General features: G+C 56.4%; 1 protein-coding gene across 4 annotated transcripts; it reads right to left on the bottom strand.

Moving 5' to 3' along the window:
• Positions 1-53: 53 nt before the first annotated feature.
• On the bottom strand, positions 54-9,430 carry SLC12A9 (solute carrier family 12 member 9). 4 transcript variants are annotated; one of them, XM_006733726.3, is made up of 14 exons: positions 9,279-9,430; positions 8,316-8,535; positions 7,952-8,086; positions 7,373-7,504; positions 6,660-6,968; positions 5,852-5,959; positions 5,609-5,720; positions 4,875-5,032; positions 4,674-4,756; positions 4,380-4,504; positions 4,057-4,249; positions 3,710-3,884; positions 3,316-3,462; positions 54-1,354 (listed from the first exon to the last, which is right to left on the bottom strand). In XM_006733726.3, the coding sequence occupies exons 2-14, from the start codon at positions 8,494-8,496 to the stop codon at positions 459-461; spliced, it is 2,754 nt and encodes a 917-aa protein (XP_006733789.1). In that variant the 5' UTR covers positions 8,497-8,535; positions 9,279-9,430; the 3' UTR covers positions 54-458. The 4 variants fall into 4 exon arrangements, with proteins under 4 accessions (XP_006733789.1, XP_030884459.1, XP_081675534.1 ...); XM_031028599.2 differs by having other exon boundaries at positions 9,275-9,425; XM_081819408.1 differs by lacking the exon at positions 9,279-9,430 and adding an exon at positions 8,646-8,749.
• Positions 9,431-17,507: the final 8,077 nt, after the last annotated feature.

The raw sequence follows: 17,507 nt of genomic DNA, 5'->3' as shown, positions 1-17,507 counted from the left end.
TCCCTCTTCCTGCCCCACCTACCCCTCCCCCCCAGCAGTGCTCAGCCAGCCCGTAGTGTTTCGGTCTTTTATTCACGTTCAGCGGTTAGAAAAATAAAACAACAAAAACAGCACAACCTCAGGGGTCTGCGAATCTGTTGGGCGAGGGGAGACTGAGGTAGCTGACAGTCAAAGCAGAGACCCAGCCTCCATCAAGGCACCGGTGAAGGGAGGGAGGCCAGTGGGGAGGGCTGCTGGCTTCCTCCCCCAGCGTGGTGGGGACGGGACCGCTGCCCTGCGTGAGTGCCCTGAAGCCCCTCTCCCAGGGACAGATGGATGCCCAGCCCAGGATCCTCTAGTCCTTCCGCCGGGCTCCACACCCCACATGCGGCGCAGGCGGGAGGCTGCCCTTCCCTTCCACATCCACTAATCAAGGTGGGTCCCTAGACCCGAGCACCCTCTCCTTCAGGCCCCGGGCATCAGAGATCAGTGCAAGTGACGGGGGTGACGCCATGAATGAGCAGCGTGGGGCCCAGATCACGGGTCAGAGTCTCCAGCAGCGCCAGGTAGCGAGTGTAGCGGGCAGCATCGGCCGGCGGCCGAGGCAGGTACAGGAAAGTGAGGGCCGTGGCAGGCCCACCCTCGCCATCCCCACCCTCAGGCCCCCCGGGCCCTTCTCCTCGGCTGCGCCCCTGCTGGGCCCGAACCAGGGCGTTGGCACTGCTCGCCAGGGCCTCTGCCTCGGCATCTCCCCGCCTGCCATTCACAAAGTCCCCTTCCTCCTCCTCCTCCTCCTCGGGCTCCCCAGACCCAGCCCCCTCGCCCCACACCACCTCCTGCACTTCGGCCCTGATCCTCAGCTGGCTCAGCAATGCCCGGAGCCGCCCCTCAGCCGCCCCGGGGGCCTCTCGAGGCCCCAGGCACAAGAAGATCCGGAGCCGGGCGCTATGCCAAGCGGGCACCATGCCCAAGATGGTTGCCATCTGCAGCAGGAAAAGGCCACACACGTCCACGTAGCCAGGCCCACCCCGGGGCCGCAGCAGGTTGAGGGGCCACACGTCCACGTGATGTGGCGGAGAGGTGGCCCCCGACCCCCGGCTCAGCCGCTCAGGGGGCAACGCCCCACAGGCCCGGGCGAGGACCACATTCTTGTTCATCTTGAGGGCATCTGCCACTGTGGCCACATAGTCCTGGGGACTCAGAGCCCGGGGGCTCCCAGGAGCCCGGGGTGGAGGAAACAGGGAGCTCAGGGCTGGGGACCCACCCTCCTGGATGCCATCAGCAGCCTCGGAGAAAGCCGGGTCTGTCAGGAAGTGGTCCTGGGGTGCAGAATCGTCGTAGAAACCCAGGACCAACGTGTTGGGCTTCATGCCACCTGGGGGCAGAGAGGGGGAGGTGGGAAGGAACCGACAGGAATCAGACTTGCAGGCCAAGTGTACCCCACGCTAATATGCACCCACTCGGACACGCTGACAGCGACACACGTCAGCCATCAGGTATGGCCTTCGCACCATGCTTGGGCTCTCCCAGCAACGTTTCGCACGTTTGCATAATGACTTTTAGTTTTCCCAAATGCTTTTGCATGCATTTATTTGTTGCATCTGCATGACTAATCTCCCCCACTTAAATACAAGGCGAAAGTTCGCCTCAGGAGCAATTCTTCTTAACTAACGAGCACTTCCGGTCCACGGCAGTAGGATGCCTCTGCTCCAAGCTCCTAGCTGCACACCTTTTTCGTGATGGAGATGAGGGTCTGACTCCACTGGCAGACCAGACCCCCTGAGTAGACAACAGTCAAGCTCATGGCCTCAATCCCCAGGGAAAGAGCACTCCAGCCTCTGCTGAGGGAGGATGAGAACTGGCCTGATCTGTTCCTACCACTGCAGGGCCTCCAAAGCCTGGTCCCCGGGGAAGAAACAGCTACCATCTGCACATACTAACCAAGGGCGAGGTCCTATTGAAAACACTTTGTGTTTTAACTCATCTGATTCTTGGAGCAACACTATGAGGTAGGGACTCTTTACTCATCCCTTTCACAGATAAGCAACCTGAGGCACAGAGCAGTGAAGTCACTTGCCCCAAGGCTCACGGTCAGAAGATACTGGGGTCCGCAGGTAAACACAAGGTACCCAGCACCAGAGCCTATTCTCTGAGCCTCTGACCCCTATGTGTGCGCGCGTGTGTGTAGCAAACACAATGCCCCAGGTCCCTGCTGACAGTTCCTGGTTTTTAAATTTTTGAACAACCAATGTGAAATTGGATAGCCCCCACCGCCAACGCGCACTTTAACAGGGCTGAATTTACAGAAAGACTCTGAGATCGTGTCTAAGGCTTATTTCTCCTGAAACAGACGGGTTGCTCAAAATCCACCAGTAAATCAAGTTCTACACTCCAGGAGGACTTACTATTTAGAGGAAATCCTTTCCCTTCATTTGAATCATTTTTCCCAGGACAAATGTGGCAGAAAATAGTGGTCTCCCGGCACAGTTTCCCCCACAGAGGGTGGGGCTGAGGAGACACCAGGCTCTCCAACAACGCTGGACAACAGCCCAAAACACCTGTGCGGCTGTGAACTCCAGCCGATCTTGCAAATGAAACTAGTCACCCCTTCCTGAGCATCGTCCAGAGTTCTGATTTACACCGAACAGGATATTGTCCAACACTTGAACCTTAGCCAGAGCTAAGTGGAGAAGGGAGTATGCACTCAGGGAGGGGGCTGACACCCGCCTGGGATTGAGAAAGAAGGTGGCAGCTCAGGATGGGTTTGCAGGAAGCTGGGGTACAAGGCTGGAGGCCGCGGCACTAAGGCAGGGTAACAAAGCAGGGAATCAAACACTCGCTCAGAAAGCATCAGCCCCACACACCCTCTGCATCCTCTGCGGTCTCTGGAGGCCAATGTCACACCACCCCTTCCTTCTCTGCCCCTTCCAAGCCCCAGCTGAGATACCATCTTGTCACGGGCCACATCAGTGCATAGTGGTCTTGAAGTTGGGTGGCTGGAAACCATCTGCCCTAGATTTGATGGAGCAGCCCCCCAGCCTCAAATAATTCTCCCATTGTCCCCAGACACACAACATGGTCTTCAGAACCTGTGCCCTAATTTTGGGGTCAGGAAAAAAAAAACAGCGTCAGTGGCACCCATCTCCAGTCCTTAAACATCTCCTCAGGACTTTCACACCATCTGTTATCTTTGAACCTGAGCGCTGCATCTTATCTGAACTGGACCCTGAGTTCCTTTCGGAGTTTGCAGTTTGTGGTTTACTCGCTGGGGGACAGTAGCAGAGATTGAAAGGGGCCACAGAGGGGGCTGAGGGGACCCAGGGAGGAGTAGCTCACCAAGGCCAGAGATCCGCAGCAGATGCTGAGCCCCCTGGCGCACAGAGGGCGAGAGGGTAAGGTCCACAAAGGCCTTCACTTGGGCTCTGTCCACCAGGCTCAGCCATGCCCCATACTGGGGCTGCACAGGGTCAGAGGGCAGGCAGTCTGCAGAGACGGGAGGCAGCAGATGTGGGCCAAACCCATGTACTTTTCTCCTAGAATCCAAATCCCCAGTGGGCCAAAGAAAAAGGTCTGGGCAGGGTTCTGGCTGGTTGGAAGTGTCATCGGGGAAGATGCATGAGGCCTCTGGACCCAAAGAACACACAGAGCATCTGAGGCGAGAGGGAGAAGGAAGCTGGGGAGGGAACGAGGGGGGGTGGGGGGCAGGGGGGACATGGCGGGGGCGACTCACCAAGGTCTCCCAGGGTGACGTGGCCCAGTACATAGAGGCCCCCCTTCTTGAGCTGGTTGGCCAGCCGCAGCAGAGGCAGGGCTCCCCGGGGGTTCCCCACCAGGAGCAGCAGCTGGGGCCGCCAGAACTTCACGTGATCCTTCCGGACATCCAGCCGGAGCAAGTACTTTCGCACCTGGGACCAGGGGTAAGGTGTGGAGAGGAAGGGCTCAAGCGGGCAGCCCCCACTCACCACCTCTCAGACAAGAACCCCGACTCCAGCCATGGCACAAGGGGGCCTATTTGGTGGGGGGCGGGGGGTTCCCAGACTGCCTCCCCCCCTCCCCCCCTCCTCCGAGCCCCCCAACCTGGTGGAAAAGCAAGGCCTGGCTGACGTAGCCCCAGCTGCTGGGGCCTCCTCGAGCCGTGAGCAGGGCGGAAAGCAGGCCCATGAGAAGCAGGGAGCCGCCGGCGGCCCCGGGGCTGATGAGGAACATCATGAGCAGGCAGGAGGCCACCCCCAGCAAGCAGGTATGCCAGGAGAACAGGCTGAAGGTGGGGCTGGGGTGGGGAGAGAAGGAAGGGCACTCAGGGCCAGCCACTCCACTCTGTCTCCAGCCTCAGCCCCCCCAGACTGAGTCCTTCTGACTCCTCCCTCTTTGTCTCTGGGGACACAGGCATCTTCTCTCACCGGAAGTTGGGGGCCGAGGCCCACTCCAGGCTCAGGCAGGACAGGTCCACCGCAGCATAGGCCACCAAGTAGAAGACAGTGACCACAGCGGCCAATGTATTCAGCTTCCCAGCCAAGAGCACCAGCTAGACAAGGACCCAGAGGCTGGGTGTTCATGCATCCCCCGCTAAATGCCGACACATCCTGCCTTTGTGGTTCATTCACCCAGCCCAAGCCCAAGCCCCTCCTGGTCCTGGGAGCAGAACCAGGCGGGGCTTAGGGGAAGGGGAAGGACAGCTTGAAAGGAAGGCTTACCTGCACTAGGCCCCAAGAATAGAGCACAGCTCCCCAGGGGTTCCCTGTTCGGGACACAACCTTGGCCGGCGCCAAGATCATTCCTGTGCAAACAGAAACGCAACAGACACATCAGCCTGGGCCAAGTGGACACCGAGACAGACATGGGGGAGCAGGGAAGGTGTGTGCTCAGAACCAGGCAAGGAGCAGGGGATGGCACACCAAAGAGGTCATCCTGAGCCAGAGCGTGGAGGATGCGGGAGGCCCCGATGAGTGAGCTCATGGAGGCTGAGAGCGCCGTGGCGTAGATACCAATCAGCACCAGTGGGGGCCACAGGCTGATGGCACGAAAGAACCCGTAGTCCTCCTGCAGCAGGGTCCTGGGGGGAGGGAGAGGAGGACGCAGATAACACACGTGCATCCTTCCCAGGGCCGCCGTGAGAAAAGTGCTCTGACTCTACGTGAGGGTGAGGAGCTGGGTAGTCCTGGGTATTCTCAACTGACCCAGCCCTGATCTCAAAGCCCATTGTAATACATCATGTGTGCCCGGAGGGGTAAGACATGGTATTCGCTGGGCTGCTTTGGGTTTAATCACATGGTAGACATTCCTAACAGTATCTGCACAAGAATCCAAATATTTACAGAAATACAAATTGATTAGAAAGCCATCCCCCACCACCCCCAAACCAAGCGCTACAACAGTCCCAAGAACACAGCAAATACTGGCTACAGGCTGGCAACTGGCATTTAGCCAGCTATCCCCATTGGTGATGGTGGCACTTCCTTCTCTCTCCCAGTAGGATAAACAGTCTTCGTGTTCCCTGCATCCTGACAACAGGGGTACCTGCCCCGCCAGCCTGAACGCGCTGGGTGATCAGGTGTGGCAGCCTTGTTCCATGACCCTGCTCCACCCCCTCAAGGGCCAGGCTGCCCACCACCCCCCTCCCCCCCGGCACCTGTCACAGGTGAAGCTGGAGAGGAAGAAAAGCAGGGTGTAGATGAAGAAGGTGTAGGTGACAGCGACAATGGTGCCCAGAGGAATGGCCCGGCTGGGGTCCTTCAGCTCCCCTGGAGGGAGAGGAGCAGAAGGGTAGAGGTCAGCCCTCCACCATCCCCTACATCCCGGAGCCCTCAGCACTCCCACAGGGGCACAGGGTGGCCGTCCCACACCCCAGGGGGCGGCGGGCAGAGGTTCTCACCTGACATGTTGGCCCCCGCCATGATGCCCGTGCAGCCGTTAAAAAGGACGGCAAAGACGCTGGCAAAGGTCATCATGGCCCCCGTGGTGTAGTCCTTGGCGTAGCCAGCTGAGGGATGGTTCCCAGGGAGGAGAGGGCATCGGTATCCCTCACAGGGATCCAGGCATCTTGGCCCTGCCACCCTCTCACCACATGCCCCAAACTCCCACGCCTCCCCCACTACCCTCCCCAAGACCCCAGCCCTGACCGGCCACAGGCCCCTGGCTCAGCTGGCCTCATCACCTCCTTCTCCCTACCCCCGCCCCCATTCTCCTCATTCCTCCCTCCAGGCCTTCGTCCTTGCTCCTTCCTGAGACACCTTCCCACTGGCTCCTACCTGAAATCCCCAACCCACCTCAGGCCACCTCCAGCTCCACCTGCTTCCCCCGCCCCCAGCCCACACTCAGGCCTCCCTCCTCCCTGTCTCCCTACACACACCAGGACCGTCCCCAGACAACCCCTCGCCTGACTCTCATCCACTTGAATCATTCTTGGTCTTATTGTGCGATTTAATTGTTTTCTGAATGCCCTTTTTATCTCTCTGACTAAAAAAATTCCTCTAGGGCAGGATCGGTCTCGTGGTCATGCTGACGCCCCACTGGGCCAGACACACTGGCCAGATCCTAAATGACCTGCACTGTTCAGAGATCTGACCTCCTGACCCTAATTCTCTCTGACATCTGTTCTTATCCAGGGATTCCAAGGGCCCGGCTCCCTCACGGGCTTGCCCCTTGCCCTGAGAACCCTGTCACCCCTGTGCCCAGCTCACCACCCAAGTTGGCCTTCAGAGTGCTGCTGTTGAAGCCAGTGAAGTGGCCGACCTGGGGCGGCAGGGAGGAGCCATTGGGGCCGGGCCGAGGGGCCAAGGTGATGCTCCTGGGCCCCACAGCCACAAAGCTGACCAGCACCGAGGCCAGGGATCCAGAGACCAGCAGGAATGTGAGGAAGGAGGCGCGGGCATAGAGGCCAGCACCCAGTGTGCAGACCCCACCCACAAGGCCCAGCAGCAGGGAGCCGTAGAGCAGGCTCCAGCCATAGCCCTGGGGCAGGACCTGAAGCCCACTGGACCGCGTGGAGTCTACAAAGAGGAAGGAAGAGAGTTAGAAGACCAGACCCCCAGGAGGGATCCCAACCATGAATCAAAGCAGGAACAAACCCCCTCTTTGGCCCCACTGTCCTCAAAGGCTATCTTGCCCACTCCCCTACTCAACTGTCCTCCAGCATCCTACCCCTCCCTGCTGGATAGCACCAATCTTGCTCTGCTGATTTTAGGGGTGCTAGCCTGGGCTTCCCCAACCAGAGGGTAAGCTGCCTGAGGGCCAGGACTATCTTTCAGATGTCCCCATGAGGCGGGAAACACAGGAGGCGCTCAAGAAAGCCAAGCTAATGGACCACGCGGCCCTTCTTCTAGAGAGGGCTCTCTCCCTCGTGACCCCAGAATCCCAGACCCCGCAAACCCGGAGAGCCGCCTGGAGCACAGACCGGCCCCGAAGACATCGAGCACGGCCTCCACCAGCCCCAGGAGGGAGACGGCACAGCCACAGACGTTAGCCAGGTAGAACATGAGGCCAATGCTGCCCCCAACCTCAGGCCCCAGCGTCCGGCTGATCATAACTAAAAGTGGAAGGAGGGGGTGAGTGTTAAGGGAAAAGAGAGCGAAATGGAGCAGGAAGAAGGGTCTGGGCACAAAGCACTCTGCAGCCCTGTCTCCCTGCACACACCAGGACCGTCCCCAGTGTCAAGTTGGCCCAGCGCAGCCACTCCCAAGCCACGTGGCTTTACGCAAGTCACTAATACTCTTGAGCTCCAAGTTCCTCATCTGTAAAATGAACGACCGAATTGACAAGACTGTTGGGAGAACCACAGTGACAGCTGGGAAGCACCTGGTGGAAAGGAGACTGGCACTAACATACATGTAAGGCCATGTTGGTCACCTTCCCCATATCGGCCTGCCTGCTGAACATTCATTAGAACTTGCCTCCCTCTTGCCCTGCCCCGGCCCCATCTCCTCCCTACAAGACAGAAAAGCCCAGACCCCAGTCCATCAATGTTGGAGGATACAGTAGGCGCCACCCCCCCGTACAGCTCCGTTGGTGGCGATGGCACAGACAGAGAGGACGGTGAGCGCCAGGATGAAGTAGGCGACCAGGAGCATGGCCAAAGCCTGTAGCAGCCCAGCATGGCCCACCACGAACCCTGGGACAGGAGTGGCAAAGCAGGTCAGAGGGTGGCTCATGCATCCCACCACCACACTGGTCATCAGCATCAGTTACCTGCAGGGCAGAGCTAAACACAAGGCCACGGGGAGCCCTCTCCCCGAGCTCTTCATCTACCCACTTCTCCCAGGACCCTTCCCCCACCTCATCCCAGTCCCACCCCTCCCTCACCCCACTGCACCCCTGAGGAAGCCCCACACGCCACTCACCAATCCTCAAAAAGACAACTATACTGAACATGGACAGGACCGTGGGCACCACCACACCCAGGAAAGTGGAGAGCTTCCGGGCAGATGCCCCTCCAGGACCCCCGGCCCCATTGGCAGAGAAGGCAACCCCCTCATCCCCCAGGAGCCGGTAGGCCAGCAGAGGAGAGTTCTCACTGGCCATGGCAGAGAGCAGGCAGAAGCCACCAGTGGGTTATGAGGCCTGCAAAAGACAGTTTGCTTAATGGAAAGCAGCTCCACGGAGCCCCTCAAAAACATCTCTAACCAAACACCTGGAAACTTCCCCCAAAAGGGAGAGCTGCAAGAACTCACCAGCAACTCAGAAAGTTCGTGAGGGGCACACTGGTCCTTGCCACTTCCCAGGACAATGGCAGACTCCACACCCTTAGCATTTGGGTACCAAGTCCCCTCCCAGCTCCTGGAGACCACCACCCCCCCATATCCCTGAGACTAAAGATGGCAATGGCTCTGAGAAGAGTCAAAGCTACTCTCCCTTTTCAACTAGCAGTGCAAGAGGAAACAAATCCCCTAAAAAGGGAAGTGAGTTCTGGGCAGGAGGCCCTCCTCACCCCCTCCTCCGGTGTCCTGAGCTGTCCCCCTCCCAACTCCCCCAAGCAATCACCTCACCCATGGCAACGAGAAATTTCCAAATCTTCCAAAGCCCCGCCCTCCATCAATCCTCTCTCTCAACCCATTTCAAACCAGCTCCTCTCCCCCCAGCCTCACCAGATTCCTCCCACCCACACGAGGCGCCCTGCAATCTCGACCAACCCCTCGACTACCAAAACAAAGACTCAGGCCAGCAACATAAGGTGGGTCCTCCTCCCCCCCACCCCGGTTCCTGCCCACTTTCTCCCCGGGAGGGTTGGAGGGGGCCGAGATCCGCTTCTCTCCGGCCAGGCGCATCCTCACAGCCCGGGTGCGGCAGGGCGCTCACTCACCCACCCGGAGGACGCAGCCGCCCGGGGGCGATCCCCGAGAGCCGGAGGGGGTCCGCTACGGGTCGAGGGGGCGCGGGTGCCGGAAAAGCCAGCTGCAGCTACCGGGATGCCAGGCCCGGAGCCCGCCCCCCCCAGCCCACGCGCCCCATTGGTCCCCGGGCCCAGCCACGCCCCGTGGGCGCGCCCATGAAGCCCCGCCCCCTTCGGGCTCTGGGGGCCGGCGAGGCTCCGGCTCCCACTCCACGTGCGCCCGGGATGCTTCCGTAGGTCGCCCCTGAGGCCACGGTGTAGGCCACGGCTCCTAAGGCGCCCATCACCCCGATGCAAACAAGCGCCAGCTGTGCGGGTGGGCCCCAATCCGAGCTCGCGGAGGCGCTCGGAGGAGCCACCACTGAAAGGGGCGTGCGGTGACTGCGGAAGGCTACTGCAGGTGGGCGGGGCCGTGACACCTGGCCCAGGTGCGTCGTCGGGAACGCAGGGCCGCGTCGCTCGGCGCCTTCCGGGGTCCTCTTCCTCCAGCCTCAGGAATCCCGGGAATGTCTCTAGGGTACCGGCCTCAGCCCTCACCCCCGCGGAGGTCCGCCCCTCACGGCCGGCTCTTCCCACCGGCTGCGCTCTCCGCGTCCGCCATCGGAGGGAGCCATCGGCCGCTGATCCCCGGCGAGCCCCGGCTGCACAGGCCACCGTCAGTCCGCAACGTCCTCCTGCGGCTTTCATGCCTCCCTGCGCGGTGTTGTCCCCTCGAGCAGAGATGACAGGACTTGTGAGCTTCCGGAAGATGGGATTTCCCCCCTCCTCACTCTTTACAGGTACCATCAACATGAGCACCACCTGGCACGGTTTCCTCATCTGTAAAATGGGGATTAACTAGAACCCTGCATAAGGTTGCTACGAGAGGGTTCCATGAACTAACGGGCGCTTGAAAACACTGCCTAAACGTACAGTAAGTCATTTGCATACACTATATATGCATAACCACTCTGTGAGGTAGATGCTTCATTAGGAAACTGAAGCTGGGAGGGCTTCCTTAATCAGTTTCTAATCTTGATAAAGTCCTTTGTGGCTACACTGTCACTTGAGCCTCAGTAACCCTGCTGTTACTGCCACTGGTCTTTGGCTGTAGATTATCTGCAACATTGCCCTAAGAGAGGAACGGGCTCAAAGCAGCCCAAATGTGGCTTTGCCGGGGAGAGGTCTCATGAACAGCTGAACTGTGGCATTTTCAGTGGTCATCTGTGCTGCCCACGATGGGGTTTGGTTCATGGATCTTTCCCACACCATCCTGTCATGGTTTTTGATGATTTCAATATCCATACTGATGAGACTTTCAACACCCTGGTGTGGCAGTTGCTTGAACTCCATAGATCGGCACAGATCTCACCCTCCACAATCCCCAGTGGTTATGCCCAGACTTTGTCCTTGCCAGTAAATAACTGCAGCCCCTCCTCCTTTCTGTTCCCCTTTTCTGGTATGTCTGCCAAGGAAAAAATTAATCTGACACTGGTTAAAATGGTAAGACTTTATTCAGGACTCTTGTAATAGGTGTCCAAACTATCACAATAGGGGAGAGAGATGGGGCTCTTCTCCAAATACAGCAAATGCAGCTGGGGATTTATAGCCAACAGCAGAATGAGGGAGTCAGTGATGAGTGATTACCAAGAGGAAACACCAAGACTAGGGGGATTCTAACTTAGGATTCTTGCTGAAGGCAGGCCAGGGTGATCAGATATCAAGGGTGGGGAAGATGCTCCCTAAACTGGGCTAGGCAGGCCCAGCAAGGATGGGGGCCAAGGTAGAGGCCAAGTCCAAAGAGGGCTCAGAGAAGGCTGACTGAAGTTTGGTCAAGGAAAGGTGCCCTGACCCCAACAACCCTCCACCTCACTGGAGTCCAATCCATTTATCCTGCCCTCGTTCCGCTGTCCCCCACTCACTTCCCATCTTACCCAGCTTAAAGTTCATGGTCAGTGAAAAGCACTCCCTTGTCCCTCTCTCACTTTATTAACCTCCTGGCAAAATCACAGCCCTGCTAGATGCAACTCCCCGTCTACCCCGAGCCTGCCCAAAGCAGCTGAATATGGCTGAAGAAAATACCCAACTATGGGAGCTCCTCTCAAATTCATGACCATGAACCTCAAGTGGGCCCTAATGCTGCCCAGCATTCCGACAAGATTTCTCTAGTCTGTTCACTCTTCTGCACTTCTAGATGACCTAAATCCTCACCCCTCTGTTCAACTCTCTGTGCTTCCTATACTGCTCTCACTCTCAGCTCAGCATCTCCCAATTCAGTGAGAATTGTGCTTCCCAATTCAGTGAGAAAAGAGAAGCCATCAGAAGAGACTAAAAGCTCCTATCTTCCCGCCACACTTTGCTGTGCCTTCCTCTTTTTATTAGAGCTGAACTAACCATGCTCCCAGCTAAGGTCAACCTGCCACTACTTCCCATTTCATCATCTTGTTTTCTTTTTGGTTGGATCACTACCATTAGTATATAAATATGCTTTTTCCCCTTCTTGTCTTAAAAAGGGAAAAAAAAGATCTTTTGAATACACTATACTCCTCCCATTATTGCTTCACTTCTTTTTTTTTTTTTAAGATTTTTTTATTTATTTATTTGACAGAGACACAGCGAGAGAGGGAACGCAAGCAGGGGAAGTGGGAGAGGGAGAGGCAGGCTTCCCACGGAGCAGGGAGCCCGATGCGGGGCTCGATCCCAGGACCTGGAATCATGACCTGAGCCGAAGGCAGACGCCCAACGACTGAGCCACCCAGGCGCCCATAAAGTATTTTTTGATGAAGGTATGTACATGGCTTTTAGACATAATGGTATCATATACAATAGACTACAGTGCAGCATACACATGACTTTTATGTGCACTGGGAACCAAAAAATTCATTTGACAGGCTTTATTGCAATATTCACTTTATTGCGGTGATCTGGAACCAAACCTGTAATATCTCTGAGGTATGCCTGCGCTTGATTCCTACCTTCTCCTCCACCACTTTCCTCACTTGTCTTCTAGACCACACTCCTGGATTTCCTCCTGCTCATTCTCTTTTGCTTCCTCATCTTAACTCTGAAACACTCCTAGGTGTCAGAGAAACAGCCAAGATGCCACTGTGGACTGGAGGCTCCACGGAAGACTGAGAGCTCAGTCCTCAGACTTCTTTTCACCATTTACACCCACTCCCTCGGTGATCTCTCCCAATCTCATAGTCTTTTTTTTTAAAGATTTTTTTTTTTTTTTTTTTTGAGACAGAGAGAATGAGAGAGAGCACATGAGAGGGGGAAGGGTCAGAGGCAGAAGCAGGCTCCCTGCCGAGCAGGGAGCCCGATGCGGGACTTGATCCAGGGACTCCAGGATCATGACCTGAGCCGAAGGCAGTCGCTTAACCAACTGAGCCACCCAGGCGCCCCAATCTCATAGTCTTAAACACCATCTCTGTGATGGCGCCCCAAGGGTGTATCTCCAGCCCAGATCTGAGCTCCACACTGTATGTCCAACAACATATTAACACCTCTGCTTGGACTTCAAACAGGCAGCTCAAGCTTGGTATGTCCAAAATCAATCGCCTAAACTTACTCCCACAACCTACTCCTTTTGTGGTCTTCCCACCTTTCCATTTCCTTAGGTAAAAAAACCTTGGAGTTATGCTTGAAATACCCTCTCTCACAGCCCACATCCACCCATTAGCAATTCCTTTTGCCCCTCCTTTTAAAATATAACCAGTATCCAACCACATCTTATCACCTTAGTCCAAGCCACCATCAGCTCTTACCTGCAATATGGCAACAACCCCCTAACTGGTTTCCTGCTTCTGCTCTTGCCCCTGCAGTCTCTTCTCAACAGGGCAGTTAGAAGGATGCTATTAAGGGGCGCCTGGCTGGCTCAGTCAGTAAAGCATGTGACTCGATCTCAGGGTTGTAAGTTTGAGCCCCAACTTAGGTGTGACATTACTTAAAAATAAAACCTTGGGGCACCTGGGTGGCTCAGTTGGTTAAGCATCAGACTCTTGATTTCAGCTCAGGTCATGATCTCAGGATTGTGGGATCGAGCCCCGCATTGGGACTCCGCAGTGGGTATGGAGCCTGCTTGGGATTCTCTCTCTAGCCTTCCCCACCTCTCCCTCTCTAAAAAATAACAAAATAAAATCTTTTTTTTAAATGATGCTATTAAAGCAAGAATCAGTTCATGATGCTTCTCTTTTCAAAACTCTCCAATAGTTTCCCATTTTCCTCAAAGTAAAAGCCGAAACGCCTTAATAATTAGGATAACCACACTTACCTCATGATTCCTCAACTACAGTCCCACTACAGTAGACAGCTTACGCCTGTTGCCTGAGTTCAACTGTTAACAAATCCCTTTGCTCAGAAGTGACCCAGAGTGCTCTATACATTACATGGCCACTCTACCCTCCCCCTCCCACACACACACACACACAAGCCCTACCCAATAGGCAACCCACCCTCACCTCTCATTTCCTTGCCCCAGCCTCCAAAAACGCGCTGTGGCCCAGAAGGCATGAGCTCCCTTTGTGTTCTGGACGCAGATACTGACTTCATAGTGAAATCTCCTCCACCAAGCCCAATTAAACTGGACCACAGCCTCCGCCCCATGCCCCTTTCCTATTCTTTTTTCTCTATAGCACCAACACCATCTATGTCATGCACTTGTTCATCTCGTTCCCTGACTGCCTAGTCCCAATAGAAAGTTAAGCTCCACGAAACAGGAACTTCTGCCATAGCTCTGCAGCCTTAGCTCCGCTGCTTCTAACAGACCCGGGCTCGGGCGGGGGGCGCGGGGTGGTTGGGGATGCTCCTCACGTGACTGCAGCGGCCCCCGACCAGCCTGCTGGGAAGGGAAGATGGCTGCGCCCAGGGTGGCCTCAGACAGAGAGGGCAACCAACGAGAGGGCGCCTGCCCGCTAGAGCGTCCACGCCTCGCCTAGGTCTGCGGTTGCGTCCTGGGAAGGCGCGAATTCTGGGGCTACGTGCTGGTCCTCCTCCCCACCATTTTTTAAGGAGAAAGGAGTTAGGTAGCTCCTTCTCTGAGACGCTTGGTGTGACCTGCCTGCCGCTTGCCCGCCGCATGGGATCCCCGGCATCCGAGGCGTGTTGGACGAGATTCTGGGATTCAATATATGGGTTTTTCTCCCCTGGTACTGCCTCCTGGATCAACCTATTAAGTGACATCAGAGTGTCAGTCCAGCCTCCAGTTCTGGGCACCTCCGAACACACCCGAACCGCCCCTTGGGGACAAGGACGTCCAATCCAGCCCGCAGGTGCCCCACTCCGATTTCAGGCCCCAAATGGGAATTCCCGGGCGACCCACCCTCCCCACCCCCGCCGTGAGCTCCCCGGTATTAAGTCTGGTGAATCCGGACCCCCTCCCCCAGGCCCCAGGGGCAGATGAGCCTTGGCCACCGCCCCTGCAATTTCCTGCAGACCCAGCAAACAAAAGGCTCGGGAAGAGAGGCGAGGCTGAGCTGGGCGCCCTTCCTGCAGGAACAGCTGATGGAGCAAAATGGTCCAGGAGGGAGCGGAGGGGAGGGATGAAATTCCAGGATTCCTGGAGGACCAGAGTGGGAGGCCAGACTCCTGGAGCCCGCGGAGGGAGGGATTCCAGCGAAGTGGATGTGGAGGGCCCAGGCAGGACATCTGAGTTTGCTGGGCTCTGCCAGATCCCGACTGCCCTGGTGGGGTTGATGTCAACTTTTGGGAATGGAGGGGGTGGGGTGGGGGGGGTGACACTGGAGTTCAGGTGAGCTCTCAGGCCCACAGGCTGGAATGGTGGGGGCTGGGAAAAGCCTGAAGCCCTGCGTCATCTCCTCTGGGGCCCAGCCTACCTCCCCCTGGCCCGACCTGCTACCCTCTGTGCTGGCCCCACCCAGGTCTGTCTTCCTGCTCCTCCGGAGGCACAAAGCTTTTTCTGCTAAACCCCATGGACCAGCCCCCCGGGGTCTTCTGGTCCTTTCTGGACCCTGGTAGTCTAGCCCCCAGCCACGAATAGTCCTTATATTCCCTCCTAGAGCCAAGGCCCCTGCCCCCATTCCTGTCAAGAACACAATGGTAAGGGAAGGGCCACATCCAGTGGGTGGGGGGATGCTGGCATGGAGGGGGGGGCTTGGCCTCATATCCTGTCAGGCTGCCAAGGGAAGAGAGGAAACAAAAGACTTCCCCCTGCTGGGACAATGAGCCTCCCATACCTCTCCTCCCCTACTCCCACTCCTCCACCTCTCCCTTTTAGCTCTGGTCTTCAGCCCCTTCACTCTCCCTTCTCTCGTTGCCCGCTGGTAGCCTTGGCTTCTGCTGTAAGCTCTGCTGGTCCCCTTCCCACCTTCCTGTTAAGCTTGCTGCCAGTCCTCGCTGTTTCAGTCCCCCTGCAATTCTCTCCCTTCTGTCTCCGCCAAGATTGGGGGCTGGGTGGCAAAGCTCTAGTGAGAGTAAATCACACCCCTTTCAAACTAGGGGCTACACAAGAGAAAGGGGCCAAAGCAAAGGACAGGAAATGCCCTCTGGCTGGCCTGGGTGAGAGAAGGAGGAAAAGGACGTGCAGTGTCCTACAGGTCCTTGGGGGTGGGGCTGGGAGGCCTGCCTGTGTCCTGAGTGCCACAGTGGAGTCAGCCAACCTGCTGACTACTGACTGAGTGCACTGGACCGGCCACTTAACCTGAGCCTGTCTCATCTTTAAAGTAGATGTCGGGGGCGCGTGGGTGGCTCAGTCAGTTGAGCGGCTGACTCTTGATTTCAGCCCAGGTCATGATCTCAGGGTCCTGGGATCGAGCCCAGCGTCCGTCTCCATGCTCAGCAGGGAGTCCGCTTGAGGATTCTCTCTCCCTCCCTCCGCCCCTCCCTGCCCTTGCTCACACACGCTCTCTCTCACGCATGCTCTCTCTCAAATAAATAAATCTTTAAAAATAAATAAACAAATAAATAAAGTGGAGGGGCGCCTGGGTGGCTCAGTTGTTAAGCGTCTGCCTTCGGCTCAGGTCATGATCCCAGGGTCCTGGGATCAAGCCCCATATCGGGCTCCCAGCTCAGTGGGAAGCCTGCTTCTCCCTCTCCCACTACCCCTGCTTGTGTTCCCTCTTTCGCTGTGTCTCTGTCAAATAAGTAAATAAAAAAAATCTTTAAAAAAATTTAAAAAAAAAGTGGATGTCAGAATACAGCCCATCCTGCCTCCCTAACAAAGTTCTTTTTTTTCCCTAAGATTTTATTTATTTTTTATTAGAGAGAGCGAGAGCAGGAGCAGGAGGAGAGGCAGAGGGAGAAGCAGACTCCTCGCTGAGCAGGCAGCCAGACGTGGGGCTCGATCCCAGGACCCTGAGATCGTGACCTGAGCTGAAGGCAGATGCTTAACTGACTGAGCCACACAGGTGCCCTTCTAACAAAGTTCTTATGATGAATTAAATATGATAATATTTGCTTCTAAAAATAAGTAAATACATAAATAAAGGTGAAGTGTAAGACTTTCCTCAGCCTTCCCAACCTATAGTCTCCTCCAACCCCTCCCCCCCCGCCCCCACACCACGGGGCAGCCTCCATCACCACCATATACCAGTAACTCCCGAAACTTTATCTCCAGCCAAAAAGCTGCCCATGAGCTCCAGACCCGTTGAGCTCAGTTCTGGTTGCCTGCATATCTTCCTCCCCTGTGGCCCCTGGTTCCCTCGCTCCTACCTAGCTACCCAGCTCTGAAACTTGAACCATTACCATAGCTAGGCTCCAAGACCTACCTGCTCTAGCATGCCCATGAACACTTCTGTCCTTTCGAGCCCTCACTGTCGTTTGGAAAAACTATGAGGTTTCTCTGCCTTCAGTCCTGATCCCTTTCAGTCTTTTCTCCAAAGTGGTACAAGTGGGATCTTTCTATACAAATCTGATGGGGTTGGGCGCCTGGGTGGCTCAGTTGGTTAAGCGACTGCCTTCGGCTCAGGTCATGATCCTGGAGTCCCGGGATCGAGTCCCACATCGGGCTCCCTGCTCGGCGGGGAGTCTGCTTCTCCCTCTGGCCCTCCCCCCTCTCATGTGCTCTCTCTCATTCTCTCTCTCTCAAATAAATAAATAAAATCTTTAAAAAAAAAAACAAAAAAACAAAAAAAACAAATCTGATGGGGTTGCCTGAAACCCTTCAGTGGTTCCCAAGGTGTTCAGGACAAGCCTGCACTCCTGGAATGTTCTTTGATCACAGAGGCTGGCCCCTGCTACATCCATTGTCAGAGTCCTAGCAATCTAC

Source organism: Leptonychotes weddellii, chromosome 5 (assembly GCF_054177405.1).
Source record: "Leptonychotes weddellii isolate Sample4059 chromosome 5, ASM5417740v2, whole genome shotgun sequence".
Classification (NCBI taxonomy): Eukaryota; Metazoa; Chordata; class Mammalia; order Carnivora; family Phocidae; genus Leptonychotes; species Leptonychotes weddellii.
The sequence above is the reverse complement of the archived record's forward strand: the minus strand, read 5'-3'. Positions and strand labels throughout refer to the sequence as shown.

Excerpts from the sequence above, each read along its gene's own strand:
- SLC12A9 (XM_006733726.3), bottom strand. The coding sequence starts at position 8,496 with ATGGCCAGTGAGAACTCTCCTCTGCTGGCCTACCGGCTCCTGGGGGAT. Across the intron at positions 6,969-7,372 it reads GCTCGATGTCTTCGGGGCCG|ACTCCACGCGGTCCAGTGGG; the intron begins GTCTGTGCTCCA and ends TCCTCTTTGTAG. Across the intron at positions 5,960-6,659 it reads TCTGAAGGCCAACTTGGGTG|CTGGCTACGCCAAGGACTAC; the intron begins GTGAGCTGGGCA and ends ACCATCCCTCAG.